General features: G+C 47.0%; 1 protein-coding gene and 1 pseudogene across 2 annotated transcripts in view; both read right to left on the reverse strand.

Moving 5' to 3' along the window:
• Positions 1-23376, reverse strand: part of HLCS (holocarboxylase synthetase) — a 227848-nt gene that overhangs the window by 170742 nt on the left and 33730 nt on the right. For both annotated transcript variants that reach the window (XM_035017671.1, XM_035017670.1), the window contains exons 4-5: positions 21132-22078; positions 15449-15631 (exon numbers count right to left, since the gene is read on the reverse strand). In XM_035017671.1, coding sequence (XP_034873562.1) covers positions 15449-15631; positions 21132-22078 — 1130 coding nt within the window. The remainder of the gene's footprint in view (positions 1-15448; positions 15632-21131; positions 22079-23376) is intronic.
• On the reverse strand, positions 18049-18595 carry LOC118018865 (annotated as a pseudogene).

Here is a 23376-nt window from a genome sequence, read left to right on the forward strand (position 1 = left end):
GAGTGGTAGTGGGGGAGCCAGGAAAGCTCGGTGCTGGGGGGCCCCCGTGCAAGTGGTGGGGGGGGAGCCAGGAAAGCTCGGTGCTGGGGGGCCCCCGCGCGAGTGGTGGGGGAGCCAGGAAAGCTCGGTGCTGGGGGGCCCCCGTGCGAGTGGTGGGGGGGGAGCCAGGAAAGCTCGGTGCTGGGGGGCCCCCGCGCGAGTGGTGGGGGAGCCAGGAAAGCTCGGTGCTGGGGGGCCCCCGTGCGAGTGGTGGGGGGGGAGCCAGGAAAGCTCGGTGCTGGGGGGCCCCCGCGTGAGTGGTTGGGGGAGCCAGGAAAGCTCGGTGCTGGGGGGCCCCCGCGTGAGTGGTTGGGGGAGCCAGGAAAGCTCTGGTGCTGGGGGCCCCGCGCATGTGGTGGCGGGGGAACCAGGAAAGTTCGATGCTGGGGGGGCCCCCTTGCGAGTGGTGGTGGGGGAGCCAGGAAAGCTCGGTGCTGGGGGGCCCCCGTGTAAGTGGTGGTGGGGGAGCCTGGAAAGCTCGGTGCTGGGGGCCCCGCGCCAGGGGGGACACCCGTGGCGGCCCGTCCTGCGCACACGCCCCTGGCCGCGAACGATGCCGGGCCAGGCGCAGGCTGACGTCGAGGACCCATCTCGAACCATCCGCTCAACACCTGCTGCCGGGCCTCAAGCCCCCCAGCGCGCGGCACGTGGAAGCAGCAGGACCCCCCCCCCCCCAACCAGCCCCAACGCAGAATCGGGTCAACAGCCCCGCTATCCGCCAGCTGGCCGCACCGCCTGCTCCGGGCCTCTGTTTCTTCATCTTTAAACTAAGAAACCTGGAACATCCAGGACTCAGCTTCAAGATTCGATGTGTAGTCGCCAAGGTTTAATGTTCCGTTAAAACCGTGCCATCATCCGCAGAAGTCCAATAGGAAGAAATACGTGTTACCTGGCAAGGAGAGATGGAGCCGGCCGGAGGTGCCTTCAGGGAAGGCCGAGCGCCTCCTACTCCAGGCCACTCATTTTAAGCAAAGGTTCATCTCTCTGTTGGACGGGCTGTCACCGGGACACCCTGGAAAGCTCAGAGAATCCCAGGGCACGGCACGCTGTGGGGGCCGGCGAGGGGCACAGGACACGGCCTCGGTGCGCTCATAGGGAAGGTACTCATAGTTCACCGCAAGGCGCCGCCGACCGACCAGCACGAACCCAGCAGTTTCTAGATGGGAAAGCACGTTAGTAACAGATAAAACCGGGGCGCCTGGGCGGCTCAGTTGGTTGAGCAACTGCCTTCGGCTCAGGTCATGATCCTGGAGTCCCGGGATCGAGTCCCGCATCGGGCTCCCTGCTCGGCAGGGAGTCTGCTTCTCCCTCTGACCCTCCCCCCTCTCATGCTCTCTCTATCTCATTCTCTCTCTCAAATAAATAAATAAAATCTTTAAAAAATAAAAATAAAAAAATGACATAAAACCCTTCTGCCTTTCTCCTACACTCCTAAACGCCACCTGGTCAGTGTTCCTCGACAGCTGATTCTTTTAAACTGTTTAACATGGTTGTTTATGAAATCCCCATCATACCTGAATAAACAGTGACAGAACTAGATTGGACAGACAGCCAGTCCGAGCTGGGTGGGCTCTTTGCTGCCAGCCTGTCTCCCAAAGCCCCTCGGGTGTCCCAGACACGGGAGCAGGGAAGCGTTTCACGATCCGTTAGTGGGAAAAGCCAAAACGCTTCCTAAGTGTTCAAACAAAACTCTCTTACTAAATGCCTACTATAGGCCAAATACTGGGAAGGGGCATAAAGATTAACAACACATGGTCCTTGCTTTCAAATGATCTTGTATTACAGCTTAATGGGGCAGACAGATAGTCACATAAATAATACAACAGCGTTTGTACACTCCTTACGGTTTACCCCTCCCCCCACAAAAAAAAAGTTCTTATGGAAGCAAGCAATCAGATCTAAAGTTCCCAAGTCACAATACTTGGGTTGGAAAGTTGAAAGAAAAATTGTAAATCCTATACTCATGACGTGGTCATCAGTGGAATTTCCCTAGATCGGGGGGTAGAAACCCTTTGTTGGGCATAAAAGATCAACTAGTTGCCCTCCTAACACGTGGCTCCCAGATGCTTTATGTTCTGTAATTCGGGACTTTTAAGATATAGCGTAAGAATTTTAGACATGCTGGCTGATGTGAAGATGGGATGTGCCCACAGCATAGCCCAGTAGGGGGATGACCAGCCATCCAGAACCAGTAGGCTTTACTTCAAATAAAGAAAACAAGCCCAAGGCCAAGCACAAACTAACACCACTCTCTTGCCAACTCCCTAGAAGCAACAATGTCAAAGCCTCATGCTCCCATGAATAACTTATAAGTTGTATGCTTTGTGTTTTACTTAAAGGCAGTAAAGTATGCATCTTCCAAAAAACAAAACAAAACAAAACAAAAAAACCCCAAACCTCTTTACCAAGAAAATGTAGCAAAATGTTAGCAAGGGTGAACCAAGGTGAGGGGGCTACATACGGTTTATGTACTATTCTTTCACCCTTTTTTAGGTTTTCTTTTAATAAAAAGTTCAAGTCAAAACGAAGGGGTTTGCTCCTCAGGCTCTAAGGCCCCTCCAGCTCCAACATTCGCTGTGTATTTTGTTCTGCCATCAATCCTGGAACATCAAAGACACAGCCCTTGTAACAAAAAACTAAAAACCAAAAAAACAAAACCACCACCAAGAACACCTTCTAGCGTTTCACATTTTAGTTGAATCAGCATGACCCCTGCATTGGGGCAGGGATGCTAAGGCCACTCCGGGTAAGAACATCTCCCCGAAAATCCAGATTGCCATCGTCATGGGCCCTTCCTCCCCAGAGGCCTGGATCTGGAACAGTCCAAACGCAGGACCTACTCTCCCTGAACATAAACCCCAGTACATTTGTGAAGCTTTTCGGTCTATGTGGAATCAGTGTATTAATAACAGCTTATTGGCACTGAATGAAAAACACACAAGTCTTCATCTTGGGTCTTGAACTGGGTCCAGGTCCTACGTAATACCTGGCTGGAAGGGATACAGCTGTAAGCATACTTGGTGACTGGAGGCCATGTCGTGAGACCTGAGGTTTGAAACCAGGATTGGTAGCTTAACAAAATTTACTGGTTGTAGAAAAAGTAAACTTGCCTCTAGGGAGGTGAGCTCAGACTCACCATTCTGACAGCAGCCCCTGGTGGCCAGTTTAGTGAAAAGTGTTGGCTCTGATGCTTGAAAGCTCCGACCTTGCCTTAATGAAGGCCGCTGCAAGCAGAAAATCCACTCTAGGTAACAGCTGGGGGGGGGGCGGGGGGGTGATTAGGGAAGCAGCAAAAATTCAAACTACGGTGCACCTTTGGGTCACATAAATTGCCAAGTCATTAGGTTACCTGTCACTTGCATTAAAAAAAAAAAAATGTAGTACTGTCTTGCAAAAGTAGAAAAAAAAAATGAGAACTCATTTTGAAAGGGCAAGATAATAATACCAGGCAGGCAATACTGAGCTTAGTTTGAAAGTTAACCTCAGGGCGCCTGGGTGGCTCAGTTGGTTGAACGACTGCCTTCGGCTCAGGTCATGATCCTGGAGTTCCGGGATCGAGTCCCACGTCGGGCTCCCTGCTCAGCGGGGAGTCTGCTTCTGCTTCTCCCTCTGACCCTCCTCCCTCTCATGCTCTCTGTCTCTCATTCTCTCTCTCTCGCAAATAAATAAAATCTTAAAAAAAAAAAAAAAGAAAGTTAACCTCATTCCTTAACTGTGTAGAAAACCTGTGAACAGTCAAGGAGCACAGACTCCTATACAAAATAAAGTGTGTTCTGTCTACTTCCCGACACAGCACCACCCTAGTTTCCACATACCGAATACTGGGAATTCTTACTGGAATATAAGGAATTGCTCCGTGTGGCAGAAACTTCTAGAAAATGCTATCATTCCTTCAGAGAATAAAATAAAATAGGATTGTAAGGGAGGCCCGATTTCTAGCGCTGCGGATTCACCCATTTACTGGATGCAACTAGGAGAATGTTCAGAGGCCGAGAGTTGGCCTCAAAGGGGGAGACCTATAAGAAGTGGAAGCCACAGCTCCAAGCCAACTTCTTCGTAAGGTGCACTCTGTCCTCAGCCAGGAGAGAACAATCTGGAAACAATCTGGTGGGCAGCTGCTCTCATCAACAAACTGTTTATGGTAAGAAAGTGGCTGGGTCAAAGGCTAAACATCAACCCGAACCGAAAGCATACGGAGCAAAAATCCATACCGTCCCCGCTGAAGAAACCAGGACTTCTTGTGCAGAAAAGAGAGGGAGAGAAACTCCTGCCTCGCTCTGAACGGGCAAGCGCCACACAAATCTGCTGCATTTCTAGGCACGGTTGTTTTGCATGCTATTACAAATGATTATCTGCTGCTATTTTCAGGACGGCCTTAAAACAAGGGCTAAAACACGGCATTTTAAGAGACACAAAAATCTACTTTCTAAATCACTTCCCCAAAAAAGTTACACTGGCTTCTACCTAGTTGCTTCCTTCTTGCATTTGTTGTATAAAGAAGGGAACCAACATGCCTGTACACAATGCACAGATAATACGGCCCATCTTTAAATATGTCTCATCCGAAAATGGAACACCAACTGGGTATGAGATCATATGAAGGAACGGATTTATTTTAGGTGTGTCAGTGGTATTCTGGTTATGATTTTAAACAGAGCTCTCATCTTTTAGAAACACTAAAATATTTACAGATGAAAAATCTCATATAAATATCTGGGATTTGCTTCAAAATAATATGGAGAAGGAGTGGACAGGATTAGACGAAGTAAGACTGGCCGGAATAAAAATCTGTGAAGCAGAGTTCATGAGTTCATTTCATTTTCTGTTTCCTTTTGTACATTTGAAATTTTCTACAAAACGTTTCCTTTGACATGCGGGTACGGTTTAACAGTTACTATGAAAAAGAAAAAAGAAACCATTTTCTTAAATATGAGAAAAGTATTAACCTACCAACACAGGGGCGCCTGGGTGGCTCAGTTGGTTAAGCGACTGCCTTCGGCTCAGGTCATGATCCTGGAGTCCCGGGATCGAGTCCCGCATCGGGCTCCCTGCTCGGCGGGGAGTCTGCTTCTCCCTCTGACCCTCCTCCCTCTCATGCTCTCTGTCTCTCATTCTCTCTCTCTCAAATAAATAAATAAAATCTTTAAAAAAAAAAAAAAAAACCTACCAACACAAATGCACTGATTCCCAGGAAGGACACGTATGTACCACGGTATTACTAGGGGTCCAACAGGACTGTTTCAGAGACGTCTGAAACAAGGCTGTTGCATTCCGAGTCAAACCCTGGAGAGGTAGAAAGAGATGTCCTGTGTGTTCCCAGTGTGTTCAGGATCCAGCAGGTCAGCATCGGACATCAACAGCACCACAAGATGGTATTTAATTGCATTAGGGAGCATGAGAACATATGTGAGCTGGTAAGGAAACCCAACTGACATAAATAACCAAAATTTTAAAACAGCCCATTTAGCACACAAATTTTGAAACCATGACTTGAGTGCAAATTTGAGGCTCCTACATATTGCATTGGTAATTCTTAAATTAACAGGAAAATCAATTTGAGAAAGAACCTGAAGTAAATAAAGCAGAGAGCAAAACAGTCTTTCACTGTGCTCAAATTAACTGTGCAAAGGCACCTATCAATGATTTCAAATTGTTCCAGTATAAAGATGAAAATGGTAATAACCACAAATTTTTACCAAAAAATGCATCCAAAGGAACTATTTAAAAGTTTAATTTTTTTTTTTTTTTTTTTTTTTTGCATCTGATTGCTTTGCTGGGACCAGCATCAATACCAGAGTCCTGGAAAGAATGTGAAAGGTCATCTCATCTACCCTCCCACAACAGAACAGAGAAGATTTGGTCATGTTAAAAAGCCACCTTGCAGGGCGCCTGGGTAGCTTAGTCATTAAGCGTCTGCCTTCGGCTCAGGTCATGATCTCAGGGTCCTGGGATGGAGCCCCGCATCGGGCTCTCTGCTCGGTGGGGAGCCTGCTTCTCCCTCTCCCACTCCCCCCGTTTGTGTTCCCTCTACCGCTGTGTCTCTCTCTGTCAAATAAATAAATCTTTAAAAAAAAATTAAAATTAAAAAAATTAAAAATTAAAAAATTAAAAAGCCACCTTGCACGACAAACTCATTTGGCCAGTCTGAAACATCACACGTAATCCCATCATCACCGAAACAAAATACATGCAAAAGAGGAGAATCTTTTTTTTTTTTTTTTTTTTTTTTTTGACAGAGAGAGATACAGCGAGAGAGGGAACACAAGCTGCGGGAGTGGGAGAGGGAGAAGCAGGCTTCCTGCCAAGCAGGGAGCCCGATGTGGGGCTCGATCCCAGGACCCTGGGACCATGACCTGAGCCGAAGGCAGACGCTTAACGACTGAGCCACCCAGGCGCCCCAAAAGAGGAGAATCTTTAAAATTACAGACCTTTGACTTGTAAGGCACTCTACAGACTAAAAAAGCCAGAGGAAAAACCTCAATATTCATGCCTGTGGAAAGCACTAGAGTAATAATCTAGACAATTCTAAGGCAGAAAGAGTCTGGACATTCCCCATTCCCCCATCCCTCAAAAAAATGGAGCATCGGGGTGCCTGGGTGGCTCAGTCAGTGAAGCGTCTGCCTTCGGCTCAGGTCATGATCCCGGGGTCCTGGGATCGAGCTCCGTGTCAGGCTCCCTGTTCAGCAGGGAATCTGCTTCTCCCTCTCCCTAGCTTGTGCTCGCATGCTCTCTCTCTCTCAAATAAATAAATTCTTAAAAAAAAACAGAGCATCATTTTTAATTTATAAAACCACAATTTGGTGTTTTCTTTTTAAAGCCCCATTTCCAGGGCACCTGGGTGGTTCAGTCGTTGGGCGTCTGCCTTCGGCTCAGGTCATGATCCCAGGGTCCTGGGATGGAGCCCTATGTTGGGCTCCCTGCTCAGCGGGAAGCCTGCTTCTCCCTCTCCCACTCCCCCTGCTTGTGTTCCCTCTCTCGCTGTCTCTCTGTCAAATAAATTAAAAAAAAAAAAAAAAGCCCCATTTCCTTATTTACTGAGAATAAAAACAGGAAGGGGGATTAGTGGTGCCATCATCCAATTACTCACTAACAAACTGCTGTATGGAGGATTCATTTCTGCTCAAAGACAAGAAAACAACTTGTCAAAATACTTTCCTATGGCATTAAAAAAGGAAAACTTTACAAGTTTTCTTAGAATACTCACTTCTAATTTTCATTTTAATTGTCAAACTTTTACTTTGCCTATGGGAGGCAAGTGGGTTTAACTACACGTTTTCACAGTTCAGGGCGCAGGAAAGACTCGCGCTTCGACACCAACAAACAGCCCAGCGAGGCGCCCATTCAGAATTGGGTGATCCTGCTGACCGGGGATGCCTGGTCCGCGTTTGCAAGATATTCTATTTAGAATCTGAATTTAAACCTAGGAGGTGCAAGAGCCACATGCCAACACAATCCTTCTCTTTACCCAGAAGCCCTATCTCCCCACACCCGGACACACACACAGGAGACACATGCGAGAACTTACACCCACACCACAAGATCATGTTGTACATCTCCGTGTGCCAATGGGAAAGTATGTTTCCGTTTTAGCAGGAATCTAGATATTTTCACCTAAATCTTCTCTCATCCTCAGGGAAAAAGACCTCTCTGCAAACGAAGGTTCTATTTCAGCAATCTTATAAGCATTTTCTAGAAGTTTTGGTTAAAGCAAACATAGGAATATATGCATATATTCAATTTATTCATTCGTTTAAAATTTATTTATAGGTTAATTCACATGCTAAAATTGTAAAGACTCAAATACCACTAAAAAATATCCATTAAAACAAATATTCTAAAGGCTCTAAAATGTTTTCATGCAAAGCCACGTTCCTCAAGTCACCCAATGGGGTCTGAACTCTAGAATTTTTATGAGGGGCAGGATGTCCGACAATCAGTAAGAACCAAAATTACAGTCTATACTCCAGTATTTCTTCCACTGAGTATATGGTTAAACCAAAGCCAGAAAACGTTTTAAGAAAGAAAAATACAACACAAGCAGGAGGATCACAGAGAGTTTTTCTAGAAACTTCCAGTATCTGGAAGGCCGTGTGAGGCCACACTTGGCACCTCAGCATCTGGAAAAATGCACCTCCTCGTAGGCAGCTGCGGGGAGCCAGAACGAGAACACACTGAGAGTGATTGCAGCACTGTCTGATCTCCGAGAGAAAGAGACAGACAGACAGACTAACCTTAGCCGGGTTCTCCTGCCGCCACGCTGGCCGGCTTTCGCAAGGAAGCCAGCGAGATCTTGGCCTGGACGGCCCTAGCCAGCCTCCCTGCGGAGGTCCCAGAACACCACCACCCTGGCACCCGGGGGTGCCTCTACCCTCCCGCACAGGCAGGGGAAACAAGATCACATGCCACCCGGGGCCACAAATGGGCTGTCAGTTCTAAAACCCCGAAACGTGACCAACACTTTTTCAGAACAGCCCAATTCCCGCAGCGACATTCCCGAATTCTTTGCATGAATGGAAAAAGAACGTGCTCCCCGCCTGTCATTCCCACGCCCGAAAACTGCAGGAGGACGGTCATCCATGGTGCTCAGGTCTCGGTGCTGGGCAGAACCGGCCCCAGCACTCGGCGGCCACCACGGGCACCCTTGGCCGTGCCCTCCCCCCCAGGGCCAGTGTGGGCTCATCCCCTGGGATGTACTTTGTAGGCCTGGGAGACAAAAATTCTGCTCCTAAGAACGTTGCAAGACTTCTAGAGACAGCGTCAGTCGACTTCCCCAGGAGGCAAGGCCATAATCCGTACCCGCTCACACATGGCAGCTATTAGGGAGCTGGTGTAGGAGACAGAAAGCATTTGGTTTTGGAGGACTTTTTATTCCAAAAGGGCCTGTTTCCCATCCACAGATCTGTGACTGCATAAGCAGTGGATATAAATAGTCTGAGGAAATAAAAGCGCCCTTCCTGGATAGGGTGCTACCCGCAGAAGGAAACGGTAGGGAGAGACGCTCCCTCTCGCCTACCCCTCTCCCCCGGGGTTGGCCAGCAGGAACGGAACTAGAACAGCACCCACTCCGAGTGGAAATCAACCGAAGCGGCGTCCGCCTGGGTCTCCCACAAGCACCCTATCGGTCCCTGCCTGGGCTGCGGCCCAGAGGTATTTACTCTGCAGGAGTCTCTTGGAAACATTCTTTCTCTTTTTTTTTTTTTAATTTATTTTTTATTTTTTTTAAAGATTTTATTTATTTATTTGAGAGAGAGAGAATGAGAGACAGAGAGCACCAGAGGGAGGAGGGTCAGAGGGAGAAGCAGACTCCCTGCCGAGCAGGGAGCCCGATGCGGGACTCGATCCCGGGACTCCAGGATCATGACCTGAGCCGAAGGCAGTCGCTTAACCAACTGAGCCACCCAGGCGCCCATCTTGGAAACATTCTTGTGAAAGTAAGATGCAAATAACAATTCGGTCTATAAGGTAGCTGAAAAGCCTCTCCCCACAAAAGGCAGACTTGCCTTAGCTTAGGAAAACACCCCATGTATTGCCTCTTTTGCATTTCAACGTCCAAACCCATCATGTCATCTTTGCTATGTAGGCATTGTGTGCGTTAACAGGAAGTCAGTTAAAATGAACAAAGCGTTTCCAGTTTAGGCGAAGGAAGAAAGAAAGGAAAGAAAGGTATATGAAAGACCCCCTAAACATTCATAGCTATAAAAGCTTTTAAATGCGTGCTTTAATCTGTTAGCTGCTCGTTAGCTCGGGCCATAGTATAAAATAGCTACCCCACCACCGCGTTTAGCCACGTGTCAAACACCATCGGGGCGCACCTGGAATTCTGAGTTTCTCTCTAATTTGGATCTCTAAAAATTATTTTCTAAGCTGTGTTTTAAAGGAACACTGGAAGTTTCCATCCCACCGTACTTACTTGAGATTCAGAACTAAGATTAAAGGTGGAGAGAGGGAGGCTGCTATGCCAAATACTAAGCTAAAACATGGAAAGCAAGGGTTTGTTTTTTTTTTAATTAGAGAATTTCAATTAACGCAGAAAAATACATGAGATGCTTCACTGCTCCACAACCCGGCTTGCTCTCCCGAGGCTAAGGATCCCTGCCCTGGCTTCCCACCTGTCAGGGCCACCGTGAGGTCCAGATGAGGCCGAGACACCTGGGGAGGCACCTGGTTTCCTATACGGCATGCCACGAGATGGGAGTGTGTCTGTTTTCCAGACTTCCACAGAAAGGTCTCACGCATAGTAGGCACTCAGATGTTCGCTAAACGAAGAGATCAGCTAAGAGAAGGAAGAATAAGAACCATGTGGTATGATTTAGTCTCGGTTTCTTCCTAAAGCAACCAACATCAGAAAAGCAGCTCCCTGGGTGGAAGGGACTACACTAGGAAATTTTAATACTTTTACAGATATTGAAACTACTCCTACCTGCTTTTTTGGTGGGGGAGGAGGCATTCCACGGCAAATGATTTGGGGTTGAATCAAAATGAAATGTGATACTAGTTTTTGTTCTAAAGCATAGAGGACCCATCCCACAACACCCACGCTACCGAAATTACACACAACATGACAATTTCTGCCGGGTTGCTTTAAAAACAACCCCCGTTGTCACTTCTTGTTACGGTTACATCACAGCCCCAAGGCAAAGGAACCGCATACCCTCTCTCTGGCAGGACTCCTGCCACCATCCTGCCTGCCTCTGTCTTAGGATGCCTCCATACCATCAGCTACCAGCCACAAGGAATGCCCAAAAGAATGCCAGGTTTGTAGTTTCAGAAAGCCCCAGACCCCATGCAATGATGTCCCAGGGTAGGGGAGCATGCCAAGCAGGCTGTGTGCACTCCCATCCTCTCCCCCCTCCCCTGGTCCGGCTGGGGGGTCGAAAGGAACCCACTGAGATCCCATCCTGGCTTGTCCCAATCAACCAGCTGCCCCTCCAAGCACAAACCCCTTGGGCTCGCTGCACACCCTCCCCCCCCCCCGCCCCGGCAGAGACAAACATGGAAACAGAGCCCAGAGAAATGGAAACGGGAGAGTGAGTTTTTCCGTGGGACTTTAGGTTCTGCAAGGGAACGAGCTGTGTTTTTCTATCAAATCGGACACACACACTCACACACGCGGGACACACACACACGGGACACACACACACACACACACACACACGGGTCCCCCACAGGAAAGAGGTATTCCTGCTAACTTGCCGGCAGCACCACCAGCCGGCACCAGGGGCAGGAGGTCAGTGTGGTGGCGACCCAGTAATCCGGGGTCAGCCGCGTGTCCTCTGAGCCTCTCCCTCTACTCACACCTCCGGGAAGGAAGTTAGCTGTTTGAAAGGGCTCCCTGTGGAGACGTCAGCACAGCTGTGTCTTCTCTGAGAAACAGTTCGAAGGGTTCCATCGAGAAACATCCAAGCAGGGCTGGGGGCACTCGAATTACGGGCTTCCGCCAGGACCCCCAGAAGCAGGCGTGACTGCACTGCTGAGGCCCGGGGGCACCCGCCGGGAAGGTGAGAGCCCCGATTAAACCCAGCAGCGTAGCCATCGCTGGCCATTCACAGAGTCAAGGCGTTACTAACAAAGCTAACGCTGTTAAAGTAACTAATATAGACGTCGAATATTAAATAAACTATCAATATCTACACAAGAGTCCTTACTTCTCAACACTCAAGTTGTGACCGTTTCTGGGATGCCTTCAAAGTCCAGTGAGAGTAATCTGTGTGCATCTTTAATAACCGGTTTTGCTCCTTATAAAAATAATACATGTACGTTACAGAAAATTTAGGACATACAAAAGTTTAGTATCATCACCCCAAAGCCCACCACCCAGAAATATACCCTAGATTTCTGTATTTCCCTCCAGTCTTTTTTTCTGTAGACACACTGGTGGGGTACACGTGCTTGTGTGTTTTGTTTGGACAGAGCAATAATTTTGCTGAGGCCTGAATTTCAATCCTGCCCCGTGGGAGTTTCGATTCAACGGGAAGTCCCCGGTCACCCAGAGGCCACACCTCAGCCAAGCCCTGCTTCCTCGTGGTGTCATGCATGGTGACGCATACGAGGCCATACATGAGTGGATTTTATAGGGGAAATCACATGCTGCTGGGGCATGTGGGTGCCGGGAAAGGTCTCAGAACACATCCCCAGCAAACACCAAGAATCGACTGTTCTTTGGGTGAGTGCTTTTTTCTACCTGGGTCACCATGCTTTCTTTTCCATTTGTATCGGAGCGATGTGGAAGCTCACAGGTACCTCGTAAACCTTCTGTACCGTTTGCTATACAGAACGAGGGCCTAGGCACCAAACTCTGTAAACACAGCTGATAACTAGTGTGTTTATTGTGTTCTTCCATATCCCCTCCTTGAACAGTACCTAGTACACAGCAAGATGCTTAATGAAAGGTGAATATTAACTGTGACGCTGAAATAATTCCTACAGATCCAAAAGAAAGTGCCACCAATATAATGGAAAACTACTGAAGTATGTGGAGCTGGTGCAGAGAGGAAAAAAAAAAAAGTCTGAGCTGTTTCCAGTCCAGGGAGTCTGTTCACAGGCAGCCTAGCTCAGCAGCGACACCGTGTGGTGAGAGGTGGTTGATTCCCAACAGCACAGAGTAGCCGGGAGCCCGAAGCCAGCGCAGGCATGGAATCTACATACAGGGCAGGTGATGAATCTAAGGATGGGCCATGTAGTGCAGATGCTGGGATGACAACATCCTCTCCACGTGCCTTAATTCCATGGGGATCTATGAGATCTAGTAAGAAGGCTGCAGGAAAGAAAACCAAATAGAATGTACGACCCAGCTCTCTTCCCAATCTGTCATCCCCAACTATCTGTAAATGCTGAGCCACCTGCACAATGACTAGAAGATGCTCCTAGATGTCTCCACCTCGGCATTAGGAGAAGACCCCGAGGAATTATGCAGCTGCCTGCAGAAAGACCATCAAGGTGTGGATCAGTTTACCTTCACATTCATTTGCATGATAATCCTTCAAAGAATTTGTATTCCAGGAAAACATACTCTAACACCCTGAGTTCTTATACTTCCTTTAACTGCAGATTCAAAGTCTTCTAGGAGACGATAAAACTAAGAAATGAGGATATACACAACAACTGCATGCTCACACACTCGGTTCCTTGGGCTCCCCAAGTAAAAAGGAATTCAGAGAAAAGCAGTCGGGAGAAAAAGTAATCCACAGTGTAGAGATCCAAGAGCAACCAGACCAATTGGGAGACCCAAAATGAGAAGAGAACATTTCTGGAAACTGCTCTTTACCAAACTTGTTATGCAAAGAGGAACTTGGTAGCCTTGGAGTCTGTGTGGGGTGTCGTGTGTCTGTATATAGAATGAATACTTGCTTTAATCTTGTTCAAGCACTTCATTCCCAAGGTTGGTGAGTCAGGGTCACCAATCAGTAGGGGAAATGTATCCCCCCCACCCACACGCAGTTTAAAGAACGGAAAGGACAAAACCATGAAGCATCTACTGGGTACATTAATATAAGCAGACACGCAATACAAAGCCTCTGCTTAGGTGTTTCAGGTTATACCCATCCTAAAGAACCACGGGAAATGCCCAGAGTTCGAACCTTGAGAACACAGCCTCTTCTTCACTGATACATCCAGGAGTCCAGAGGGGCGAGTCCCCAGACCAGTGCGGTCAGAACTCCCAGGAAAGGTCAAGGAGCACTGTCACTGGTCTATCTCACTCGGGACCTCAGAACAAGCAGGCATTTCCTCACATACCGGTCTCAGCCCTCGATGACCAGGAAAGGAGGGAGTGAGAAGATTTAGGAGAGTGACAGTCACAGCTCCCCTGGGACCAGTAACCCTTACCCACAAGGCTCTGCCCCATCCCTCCAAAGTGGGAGGGCAATGGGTGGGCCACCTATAGGAGGGAAAGCTCTGAGGACACACTTTATTTTAATATAAGTCACAAGTTGGATCTGATGCTTTTCCTTTTATTAACTGAACATTTAAAATAGAGACAAAGATGTGGAGTTTTGAAGTCCCAAGATAAAGGCACAAACCAAAGTCATACCATGAATCTCCGAGAGCACCCATTTAAAAGAGTTTGGGGCACCTGGCTGGCTCAGTCAGAAGAGCATGGGACTCTTGATCTTGGGGTTATAAGTTCGAGCCCCATGTTGGGTGTAGAGATTACTAAAATAAATAAACTTTTAAAGTAATTTTTTTAAATAAAAAAGTTAAAAGAGTACAAACTGGCTAAAAACAACAATGAAAATGAAATAAAAGAATGTTTCTTAAATGGAAAAAGAATCCATTGCAATATCATTCACTTTTAAAATTTAAAACATTACCTGACGTCTTTTTAGACTAGATAACAGGCACTAGGTACATTATACACATGTAACTTATTAAAACTCCAAACTAATAATATTAATAATTGGACTGTCTTTTAAATAATATAATTTACACAAAACATTCACATATATTATTTCTTGCAAACCTCATATAATCCTATAAGGTATCCTAATCTTATACGCACGTGGAGTTTATAGCTGTCTTCTCCAAGTGAGCACATCCCAACCAGACAGCCCACAGCTCCGCTCTCCTCCAACAACTAAGTTTGCCAAGGGATAGAGTATAACCCAAAAGGGAGTTCCTTCTCTTTTAAAAATATTGAGGTAGGAGGTATACTTTGTTCTTTTCAAGAGAAAGCAGGTAAATTTGGTGTTTAGAGTCACCTGGACCATCAGGCATTTGCTGAAACTGCAGGGTTATATCACTAAACTCACAAATTTCCCTATGTAGGGGAGACAGGAAAAAGACCTCCAAATACCTTGCCACAATCAATAAGAGATTGACAGCTTGGCAAAGCAAAGAGGTTAGTAGGAGGAGACATCCCTAAGAATCTGGCAACCAGCCCAAACCAGGTAACAACCACAGGCATCAAATGCCGACAAAAGCCCAGAAAAATTCCTGAATACGTTCTCAGCTCCACAGGCATTTCCCTTTTAGACACAACGAGAGGATAGAAACTGAACTCAGAGCCCCTTCTGCCACAAGAGGGCAGACATCAGCACAAATGAATTTTTCCTGTCCAAAAATTCCCTGAAAAAGGCCCGGATCAAAACAAAGGTCTTTAATCCCAAATGAATAAATTGTGGTTTCCAAATACACTCTTGACACATAAAAGAGTGACCCTCTGCCCCCTAAAGTGGATAGGCCGTGATCTTTAAGATACAACGCCTTCTAACCTCCAACAGTCTTCTCTCCCACCCTTACCTACAAACACCACAAATATCAGTTATACTTGGATATCTTTAACACGGTTCCCAAACCTGAAGGCCAAATAAAAACAGAAATCAAAATCGAGACCACTGAGAAAGAACAGGGTCGCCGTCTGGAAGAAAGGCGACCGAGGGGTCGTCCCCTTCCTGCCTGAGCACACACTCACCTCCGTCGCAGGCAGTAAGTAAAGAGGGGTTAAGGCAGGAACGTGTCTGATGTCACAGTTTAGGCCGAGCGTTGTCAGGATCTCCCTAAGGACTTCATATCTTCTAATATTGCTTGATTTGAGCAGATCAAAATCTTCTTGGGCTTGCACCACTGAAGAACTGGGAGGTAGTTCTAAGTGCACCTGCGGGAAAAAGACACTGCTTCGTAAATCGTGAATCGTGAATCCGGGCACTTGCCGACCTTAGGAGAAACAATGTCTTTACCAGCATTTCTGAAAACCTCAACAGAAATCCTTCTGATCATCAACAGTATGTAAACGTTGAACTTGACCATATGGAGAGTCACGACAAAGTAATAAAAAAATTCACAGGAGCCAACTGAAATTTGGGCAGTCGGGTGGAAAGGTGGTGCTGGACACAAGCCTGGATTGTATTCAGACTCTGCCCGGGTCCCAACTTGTATCACTAACCAGTTGGGGGACCTCGGCAAGTTGCTCAACTTGATTACTCTACCAGAACACTTAGAAATAGGATTGTACCGAGAAGCCAGCTAAGGTTGCTACTGAACCCCGGGAGGCGTGATGGGTCGTGTGCAAACTCTCACTCCACCTATAGTCATAACCACCAGGAAACAAACCACGAAGGACAGTAGCCTCATTCACCAATGTAAGAGTGTGTGCAGGCATCCAAAAATAGAAGATGTGGGGTTTGGGGGACCCCAGAAAGGCCTGCCCCACCACCCTCCTTCACCTGGATTGAATTTAAGATTCCGGAATTCTATCTAGTTCAGGCTTTGTTGTCCGCTTAAAATTAAAACCCCACCTAGGGGCACCTGGGTGGCTCAGTTGGTTAAACGTCTGCCTTTGGCTCAGGTCATGGTCTCAGGGTTTCTGGGATCGAGCCCCGCATCGGGCTCCCTGCTCAGCGGTAGTGTGCTTCTCCCTCTGCTACTCCCCCTGCTCATGCTCGCTCTCTCTAATAAATAAATAAAATCTTTTTAAAAAATAAATAAATAAATAAATAAAACAGCCCCACCAATCAACAAACGGTCTGTGTCTTGGTCTGAAGGAACATGCTAGAACTTCTAGCTCCTTCAGCTAGAACTTTCCAATCATTGGTGTGCGCTTTGGTGTAAAGGAACAGACTAGAACTTCTGGTCCTCTTGAGATCAGATTTTTTTTTTTTTAAAGATTTTATTTATTTATTTATTTGACAGAGAGACACAGAGAGAGAGGGAACACAAGCAGGGGGAGTGGGAGAGGGAGAAGCAGGCTCCCCGCGGAGCAGGGAGCCCGATGTGGGACTCGATCCCCAGACCCTGGGATCATGACCTGAGCCAAAGGCAGTCGCTCAACCGACTGAGCCACCCAGGCGCCCTTGAGATCAGATTTTAACTGGCCATAGAGCCGTGGAGGGTGCCAGAATATGGAGCAACCTAAGCATGTTTGCTTTATTTTGCCTTTGCCAGGAATCAGCTGTGGATTTCTGTTGTATGCAGAGCTCCTGACCTGATACTATTAGGAGCATGATGAAAATAAAAGGCAAGGTGCCCACAGCCTTCAGGCAATGTAGTATCTCTCAATTCCCACCTAAGACTTAACCAAGTCAAAAATACTGTCCAAATATCCTGTCCAAAGTGGTCCAACTGTGCAAAGTTGAGGCCAGTCTTAAAGGTTTGGAGAGACAGACCAGCACGGCCCCAGGCGAGGGTGGGCCAGTCGAGGGCTGCTCCTGCCGGCCAGGAGGAGTGAGTCCATCCTCTAAACAGCCGCGGAGAGCGGCGGAGGCAGAGAAGTGAAATCCTTCAAGGTATCCGAATCCGAGTCTCCTTCCCTGCGTTCTCTCCCTAAATATGGCCTCTCCTCTCTGGTGGACAAAACCAGTGGCTCTCCTGGAGGTGACCCCTTACAGGTGGCAGAAATAAAATGAGCGACGTTCTCCCCCCACCTGGGCCCAGAGGAGAGGGCGTGAGCGTGATGCCTGAGTGAATACACAGAAGATCCAAGAAGCACCCGCAGTGGGGTGTGCTGAACTCACAGTCACACCTGAGCGAGGCCAAGGGGGAAAAGGTGGGCTCACCCCCACGAGCAGGCCTCCAGGGCTCCAGGAGGTAAGAGAGAAGATGGCCATGGACATTGTGCGAGGAGTGCTTTCGTGGGCTTTGACAGTAGCTGCTTCGACAACGGACGCGAGAAGAGAGACCTCCTCTGTCTCTGAACCTCAATTCACAGGACAGAGACCGTGTGCTTCTGGATTTGCCTCCTGGTCCTCCGTGGGACCCAACATGCGTCTCGTCCTCTGGCTGTAATAATGTTACCATACTGATGGGCCCATTTCTATACCTTGGCTTCTTCTAAAATTAAGGCTTTTTGACCTAAAAACGTCTTCAGTCACAAATGCAGGGGGTGGAGGGTGGTCTGCCACCTATGCGTCGTATCTGGTGGGTAGCGCACGGCTAACACCCTACAGAGCACGGGACGGGACGACTGCACAGCAAAGCAGGACCTGCCTGAAATGTCAACAGTGCCGGGGTTGAGAAACCCTGCTCGAAAAGCCAGACCATCCTTCCATGCGCTACGCTAAGTAAGGGAATAAAATATTTTTTTTTTTTAACATTCTTAGTTTATTGATCCTCTCATGAAAAATCTGCACAACCAGATAAAGCCACTGCAGCATCTTTACTCCTTCTGTTGTCCAATCTCCAGCTCACTTTTTGCCAGCACCAACACTGGCTTTTGCAGTCCCCCTGACTTTCTTCATTCTGTTCTTGCGTTCCTTTCGCTGTTTTCTTGATGTCTTTTTCTTCTCATACAGGCCATGTCTTGCAAGTCTGTGTTTGGGTTCATTTTTCTTTGCATAATCCAAGGAATCATATATCATGCCAAAGCCGGTTGTCTTGCCACCACCAAAATGGGTTCTGAATCCAAACACAAATATGACATCTGGTGTGGTCTTGTACATTTTGGCTAGTTTTTCCCGAATTTCTGTCTTAGGTACTGTTGCCTTTCCGGGGTGAAAACATCAATGACCATCTGTTTCCGCTGAAGTAGTCGGTTAGTCATGAACTTCCTGGTCCGGATAGTTACTGTGTCGTTCATGATGGCGGCCTAGCTTCAAGCAGCCGGGGAGGAAAAAAGCGGGAATAAAATATTTTTAAGTCCATGTGGGCAACTTCATGCCAAAGTCCTGGTCCAGTCGATAATCCAAGGTCAGCATTAATCCGCAGCCTTAAATGTCCCCTGCAAACCTGATCGTCACAGCAAGCACACGAAAACGTCCTTTCTCCTCGCGATGAGCAGTAAAGGCGTCCAAGGCAGCTCCTTGGCCGTGAGACCACCATCCACCGCGCGGCTGTGGTTTGCCCTTGAAGTGCTCTGCCCCTCTTACTGGGTTACATCATTACTCGATTTACTAGAGATGAAGACTATGAAATTGACCAGGGAAAGAGGAAACTAACCAGCCCTCGATGATAACATTTATCGGCCGCTCTTGGCGGCAAGGTATCGTAGTGACTGAGGTCTGAGCAGAGAGCAGTGACCCTGTCACACAGAGACTGGAAGTCATTTAAAACCAAAAATGACATTCTAATCCTCTGAATCTGATTTTTGAAGCTGCATCGTATTGCCTTTTTTTCCCCAGAGCAATGCATGCAATATCAAATTTTATGACAGCAACGGGGTCAATGCAAATGGGGTAGCAAGCGGAGTTGCCATGTCACTCAGAGAAATGGATCGCGGCAGTGCCGAATCAATTTTCTAGCACAAGTCTGCGGCACAGGGGTGGTAAAAGTCACCATTCAAAACTGAAATACGGCTCTAGGAAGTCGGGTTTTTAAGTGGATTTTCTGAGAATGCGCAGTTGCTATAGTTACCATCTTTGCAGAGAAAAAGATAAGAGGAACATTTATGAGGCCTCCAAACTAATTCATGTGCTTTGCAGCCTACAGGAAACCTGCCTGGCTTGTACGCATTCGTCTGTCCTGATGGCCAGATTTTTAAATTATATGCATCTTTGACTGAGCATTATCTTAAGAACAAACGAATGGGCTTTGGAAGAGTAAAGAAACAAATTTATGACCCCTTGAAGAATGTTTGGTCAGAAAAGCCAAGAGATTTAGCTCCTAGGACAGCATATGAAATGAAAATAAACAATAAAAAAAAGGAAACGATTCTCCAACTCAACAAAAAGATCCCTGTAATAAAACAAAATCTGTTACACTCATCCTGGGAACTATTCTGGGCAAAATATCTACCTCTACTTAACTTTCTCATGAGATAACAAATCCTTAGGGACAAGGGTTCATCTAACTCTAATAAAAACTTTCTGCCCTGAGGTGTTAAAAAAGTTTGCAGTCAATGATCAGGAATTTGGAAACTGTCTATCCTGCTTCCATCTGCTTAAACAAACCAAAAAGGAAAAGGAAAAAGAAAGAAACAAGAAAAAAAACAGCAGATGAGCCAAAGGATTGGGAAGGGAGCGGGAGGGAAGTAGCATGTCCCTTCTTCTCCCTTCCCACTTCTCCCTTACCTATATAAAGTACTTTTTTTTTTTTTTTAAAGATTTTATTTATTTATTCATGAGAGACAGAGAGAAACAGAGGGAGAAGCAGGCTCCCAAGGAGCGGGAAGCCCGATGCGGGACTCGATCCCAGGACCCTGGGATCATGACCTGAGCTGAAGGCAGACGCTTAACCATCTGAGCCACCCAGGCGCCCTCTCCCTTACCTATATAGAGCTGACCCTTGAACAATGTGGGGGGCCAGGGGGCCAACCTCACCATGCAGTGGAAAATCTGCATATAACTTTCAACTCTCCAAAAACTAAACTCTAACAGCCTAGTGTTGACCGGAAGCCTTACCGATAACATAAACAGTCAATTAACACGTATTTTGTATATTACACATATTATATACTCTATCCTTACAATAAAGTAAGCTGCAGAAAAGGAAACTATTACCAAGAAAATCATAAGGAACAGAGAACACATTTACAATACTATACTGTAGTTAGCCAAAGAATTCCACACAAGTGGACCCACGCAGTTCAAAGCCTTGTTATTCAAAGGTCAACTGTATTAATGCGCCATAAATCGAAATCGCTTCAAAATTCTATCTGAAATTTTTCTCAGCATTTAGATTTTAAGAGTGACAAAAATCATAAAAGAACTGAGGATCTGAGAAGTTTTCAACACTCACCACCCCAGCAGTTGGTGAGCATTCATGCAATCCCTGTTATCAACCACAATGTTGTAATGTGAGGGTTATGAACCCTGAAAATCACCAGCCCAAGGCACTCGACTCCCTACACAAACTGAAAGGTTCGATTATACTGACCACAGTGTGCTCTGAGACAAGAGAGTAGACTAATGTATTTTGGAAAGATGATTACCAGCATAGAGCAAAACAAGAAAGAATTTTCTGACTCATCTTCGGTCAACCAGCAGTCTTTAATCAGCATGACACCTTCTGCTTCGTTCCTCCGTCCCGAGTGTTTTGGTGAAATGCGATATTCATGCGACAGGAAAGCCCTCACCTAAACCTACTCAGCATCCGCAAAAAAGTCCCAGCCAAGGATCAGAAGTACCCCACGGAGCTCAGACTCTTGACCCTTTTGGTGCTCAGCCTTAAAGGGCATACTCTCTGAGAGATCCCCAAAGATCCCTACACGGATACCAGCTCCATACCTGGCAAAGAACAGCTTCTCCTCCACGAGTTCCAAAAGGCACCTGCACTATCAGCCTGTCCTTGTCCTCATTCTCCAGGTGACCCTGCAGCTTGCCCAGGCTGAGGCGCTCCCCGGGGCTTTCCTCATAAACATAGCCACTGCTCAGGACGCTGAGCTTCACCTGGGTCTGGTCAGCCTTGGAGAAAACCAAGCTCTGGACTGTTTCCTCGAGCACGCTCTTGCTCGTCACCTGGAAGCCAGCAAATGTGAAGGACGAACAGAGGCCTAACACTTTCCCTCCCTGAGAAAGGTAGGCCATGAACTTCTGGGAAAGGTCTTCAGGAATAGTCTCCTGGGTGGCAATGACCAACAACAGACAGTTGTCTGACCACGGGTCTCTGAGAGCACTTTCCCTTGACAGGTGGTAGAGTGTATAGCGGTCGGTGTCCACACAGTCCGCCAGAACGGACCGGACCTCCTGGAACCTGCCCAGGGATTTCTGGGGGGCAGAGCCCACGTAGAAGAGGATGTTGGGGGCCTTTCCCGTGACGTTGACTCTCCTCCATTCTCCTTCCAAGCGGATATCATCAGCAACATCCTCCGAACTGCCACTGTGATCATAGGGAAGATCTGGAATGTTTTCTGCAGATGCAAACTTGACAGATTCGATGGTACTGTTCTCCAGCTCCAGACACTCATGGCAACTAGACAGATGGAGGGGACAGTGCTCGACAGAGCCTACTCCTCTGTCACCCTCCCCGGCAGGCTCGCTGCCAGAGGCACTCCCTGTCCCCAGTGTGCGTTGTGGACCAAGAACCTTGGGATCATCTCTACCAATGCACTCCATAGCGTCCGGCTCAGGCTTACTCTCAGCGGAAGGTTCAGGATTCTGTCGTAGGGTCTGGGCTTGCTTGTCTGAGGCCTGATCCTCAAGTGCCTTCAGAGTACAGTCCTGCAAGTGCACTGCTAAAATACGAACAGAAAAGACAATCATCAGCCCTTCTGGTCTGTCACGCGGCTCAGTTCAAAACCTCATGGCGCTCTCCGCACTCCGCCCACCGGCTCCCACCTGCATCCCTACCACAAGTCTTCGGCATCTGCTGGAACCGGGCACTGCTCCCACCTGCTGGGAGGGTGCGCCCGACCTTCCCGACAGTGAAATCCCAAATCCCACATTTCCATAACACCTTTGCCTTGTGAATCGGGAAGCCCCAGATCCCCTTATTGGCTGGTGAACAAAGTGGGATTCAGAGAGGTAAATTCTGTGCCCACTTACTTACAGAATCGATTTCTTGGGTGTCAGTCTCCTATAAGAAAATGAAACTGAGAAACAAAAAGGGCACATATCTGGTGTACCCAGCATACCCCACGCAGAAGGTGCTCTCGGGACACTTCATAGGATCAATGGGGGAAAAGGGTCTTTCCAGTATCTTATCTCAGGACTGGAATAGAAATTTACAATCACTGATTCAAAAAACATTCATGGAGCACTTGCTATGCACCTAACATTGTATTGGGCACATGCACATGCCAAATGGGGAAATTAAATGATTTACAAAGATTTCCAGAGCTGGGAACACTCCTTTGCTCAAGATACAAATGAAGACTTTCATGGACACAGAAACTCAATTTTTAAAACCTAATTAAGAAAGAACATTTTTCATGTTTCCTGAAAAAAAAGATGTATCCCAAAATATTGTGATATATATTTTTTAAATAAAAAACTGTTAGAATTAGAACTTTGTAGTAATACCAGCTATGCTTTCCATCCAGTCGAACACAGTAAGTATAGTCTAGAAACTTGTTATATTTTTTAGATTATGGGAAACAAATATTATATGGGTTCTACATTTGCACGCCATCTTGTGGATAACGCAATTATGGGAAATCCTTGTTAAAGAATCTTAAAAGCACTGGGGCACCTGGGTGGCTCGGTGGGTTAAGGGTCCGACTCTTGATCTCAGTTCAGGTCTTGATCTCAGGGTCTTGAGTTCAAGCCCCATGTTGGGCCCAGCATGGAGCCCACTTAAAAAGAAATAATTTAAAAAGCACTATCGATATACTTTGGGATAAGCATCTCAAAAAAACCTAACACATGCATTTTTCTCATACTGTTACAATTACATCCACCTGTTGACTGCATTAAACTGAAGATAAGCCTTAAGCCACACCGAACAAGAGGGTTCAACAGTCCGTAAACTAATAACCAATGGTCTCCTGCTATGCCAGAAATATTTTTTTTAAGTTTTTATTTATTTAAGTAG

This window comes from Mirounga leonina, unplaced genomic scaffold, assembly GCF_011800145.1.
Source record: "Mirounga leonina isolate KUSES-001 unplaced genomic scaffold, KU_Mleo_1.0 Mir_172, whole genome shotgun sequence".
Lineage (NCBI taxonomy): Eukaryota > Metazoa > Chordata > Mammalia > Carnivora > Phocidae > Mirounga > Mirounga leonina.